The sequence below is a fragment of the Artemia franciscana genome, chromosome 2 (genome assembly GCF_032884065.1).
Source record: "Artemia franciscana chromosome 2, ASM3288406v1, whole genome shotgun sequence".
Lineage (NCBI taxonomy): Eukaryota > Metazoa > Arthropoda > Branchiopoda > Anostraca > Artemiidae > Artemia > Artemia franciscana.
In genome coordinates, this window is record NC_088864.1 from 40571116 (window position 1) to 40574432 (window position 3317).

At 36.1% G+C, this 3317-nt stretch overlaps 1 protein-coding gene across 1 annotated transcript; it reads left to right on the forward strand.

Annotated features, from left to right (window-relative positions):
- The first annotated feature begins 1809 nt into the window (after nucleotides 1–1809).
- Nucleotides 1810–2709, forward strand: LOC136034939 (26S proteasome non-ATPase regulatory subunit 10-like). The gene has a single exon (XM_065716480.1). It carries the CDS (start codon nucleotides 1810–1812, stop codon nucleotides 2707–2709), a length of 900 nt encoding a protein of 299 aa, XP_065572552.1.
- Nucleotides 2710–3317: the final 608 nt, after the last annotated feature.

Consider the following 3317-nt stretch of genomic DNA (forward strand, 5'->3'; position numbering starts at 1 on the left):
GCGCGAAGTGCCACCTCAACAGCTAGTATAGATATAAGATATATATATCTATCTATATAAAAATAAGTTGTCTGTGTGTGTGTTTGTCGAGTGACGTCATGTTTGTGTGTCGACTGGCGTCATGTTTGTCGACAAACGTCATTATAAGGATTGAGCTGTATGTGTCATGAAGTTGTTTGTCGACTGACGTCATGTTTGTAAAACTGATGAAATTACATACCGGGACAGCGGGACACAAATGACGACCGGGACACAGGGAATATAAATGACGACCGGGAACCTCAAAGAGAAATTACAGACTGGGACAGCCGGACACAAATCACGACCGGGACACAGGGAATATAAATGACGACCGGGACACAGGGACATAACTACAACGGGGACGCCGGGGGCACAGGCGGGATATATAAATGATGACCGGGACACAGGGATTGTTCGAATAGAAATTACAGACCGGGACACAAATGACGACCGGGATACCAGGACACAGGGAATATAAATGACGACCGGGACAATCAAAGAGAAATTACAAACTGGGATACCGGGACACAAATCACGACCGGGACACAGGGAATATAAATGACGACCGGGACACAGGGACACATCATTAGAATAATGAGATATAGATCCGAATACGGATTGTTTATCCCATGGACAATTATATGTTGCATGTTCAAGAGTCAGTATACCTTACAAAGTATTTATATGCGCAGACAATGGGACAGCGAAGAATGTTGTATATTCGCATGTTTTACGTAGTTAAAAACATATATATATATATATATCTATCTCTATTCACAGGTGGGACACAGGGACACAACTACAATGGCGCGTAACTAATATGGCACGTAACGACTGACGCGCGCGGGGGGAATTGGAGGGGCGCAAAGCGCCCCACCAAGTAGGTGTTGGGGTGGCGCGAAGTGCCACCCCAACAGCTAGTATATATATATATATATATATATATATATATATATATATATATATATATATATATATATATATATATATATATATATATATATATATATATATATATATATATATATATATATATATATATATATAAATATATATACATTTATATATACATGATTTAACCTCGTTCAACCAGAGTGAAAATGTCACCAATCTCCAAGAAGAGCTCCTTGTAAAATTCTTAACCTGGTCCATGAACAAAGGTTGACTTGCCATTTTTTATTCCTCTTATCATTTTTTCAACTTCCGATAGGCTAATCTCCTGTAATATCAACTCATGCTTTTTGTTCTGTACTTTTCTATTCGGTTCAAATTCTGGCAAGATTTTCGTTTTTTAGTCTTGTGCTTGTCGTTGCAATATATTAGTTTAGTTATAAAACTCTTCTACTAAATGTTTTATCTCTCCTTCATTTTTGACAATTTCCCCTTGCTATATATAGTATCACAGTATACAGTATCAAAAATACAGTATAATTTTTTTGTCATTATCATGAATGACATCATAATCGTAGGATACAACTATGTTTGATTTTCATCAAAACCAAGTGATGACTTCAGTTTCAAATGGGTTTCGTCCTTTGCCATATCCACCTAAAAAGCTAAACGCTTTTTCTGTGTGTGATATATTTTTGACAGAAGATGCATCGACAAGATGAAATAACTGAAAAATGACTTCATGTATGTACAAATCATAAAAAAGTCACAATAAAACTTAAAAACATTAGGAGGTTGAATATCCTTGATTACCGAAATGACGTCATTTGTTATGACGCAAGGTACCAATATAAACAGATGCGTAAGCAGCGTCACCTCAGTATATTACAGAGAACCATGCCGAATATATCAAAACAAAATAAAAGTTCACTTAACGAAGAGGACCAAGATAATAATGTTGTACCTACCAAGCTTAAAAAAATTTCGATTTCAAATAGTACTACGAGAGATGTCAAAGATAATGGAGGTAGAACGTTTTTACATATAGCTGCTGCTTTTGGAGATATATATACTTGTGAACTACTAATTTCAAAGGGTGCAACAATAGATGCAATAGATTGTGAGAAAAAAACACCTTTACATGTTGCTGTTGCGACTGGAAATCTAGTTATTTGTCAGCTATTGATTTCAAGAGGTGCTACAATAGATACCATAGATAGTGAGAATAAAACACCTCTACATATAGCTGCAATGAAACAATCTCATGGCATGTGTCAGCTATTGATTTCAAAGGGTGCTGCAATAGATGCCATAAATAATGGGAAACAAACACCTTTACATATAGCTGTTATGAATGGAAATCTAAAAATATGTCAGCTATTAATTTCTAAGGGTGCATCAATACATGCCATAGATTCTGAGAAAAAAACACCTTTACATATAGCTGCTGAGAACAGAAATCTAAAAACATGTCAGCTATTAATTTCTAAGGGTGCATCAATACATGCCATAGATTCTGAGAAAAAAACACCTTTACATATAGCTGCTGAGAACAGAAATCTAAAAATATGTCAGCTATTGATTTCCAAGGGTGCGACAATAGATGCCATAGATTCTAAGAAAAAAACACCGTTACATAGAGCTGCAAAGACTGGAAATCTAAATATATGTCAGCTATTGATTTCTAAGGGTGCGACAATAGATGCCATAGATTCTAAGAAAAAAACACCTTTACATAGAGCTGTTGCGAAAAGGAATCCAGAAATTTGTCAGCTACTTCAAAGGGTGCTACAATAGATATGTAGATTCCTTGGGTGAAACACCTTTACATACCGCTGTTAAGACCAAAAATCAAGATATTCGTCAACTGCTATTGTCAAAGTGTGCTAGAGTAGATGCCATAAATTCATTTAATCAAACGCCCTTACATATTGCTGTTGACACTGAAGATGTAGACATTTCTCTGCTATTGATTTCAAACGGGGCTACAATAGATGCCATAGATTTTATGAATGAAACGCCTCTACATTATGCTGCTTCATCTGGAGAACTAAAAACATGTCAGCTATTGATTTCAAATGGCGCTACAATAGATGCTTTAAATTCTAGTAACTCAACTCCTCTACATCTTGCCGCACTGAACGGTCACTTGAATGTATGTAGGTTACTAGCGTCAAAGGGTGCAGACATTAATTTTAAATTCAAATAATGAGACAGCTTTGACGCTTGCTTGTTTCTCTGACACCTCAAAGGCAAGCGTGGTTGAATACTTTTCAGAGAATAACGCAGTTTTTCATCCTTACACGTTGAAATACATTTGTCGGGACGTAATAAATGAAACCGCAATATTCATTCAAATCTTATTGTCATTCATCTTGTAACCGCAGACAATGTGAGCATTTTCT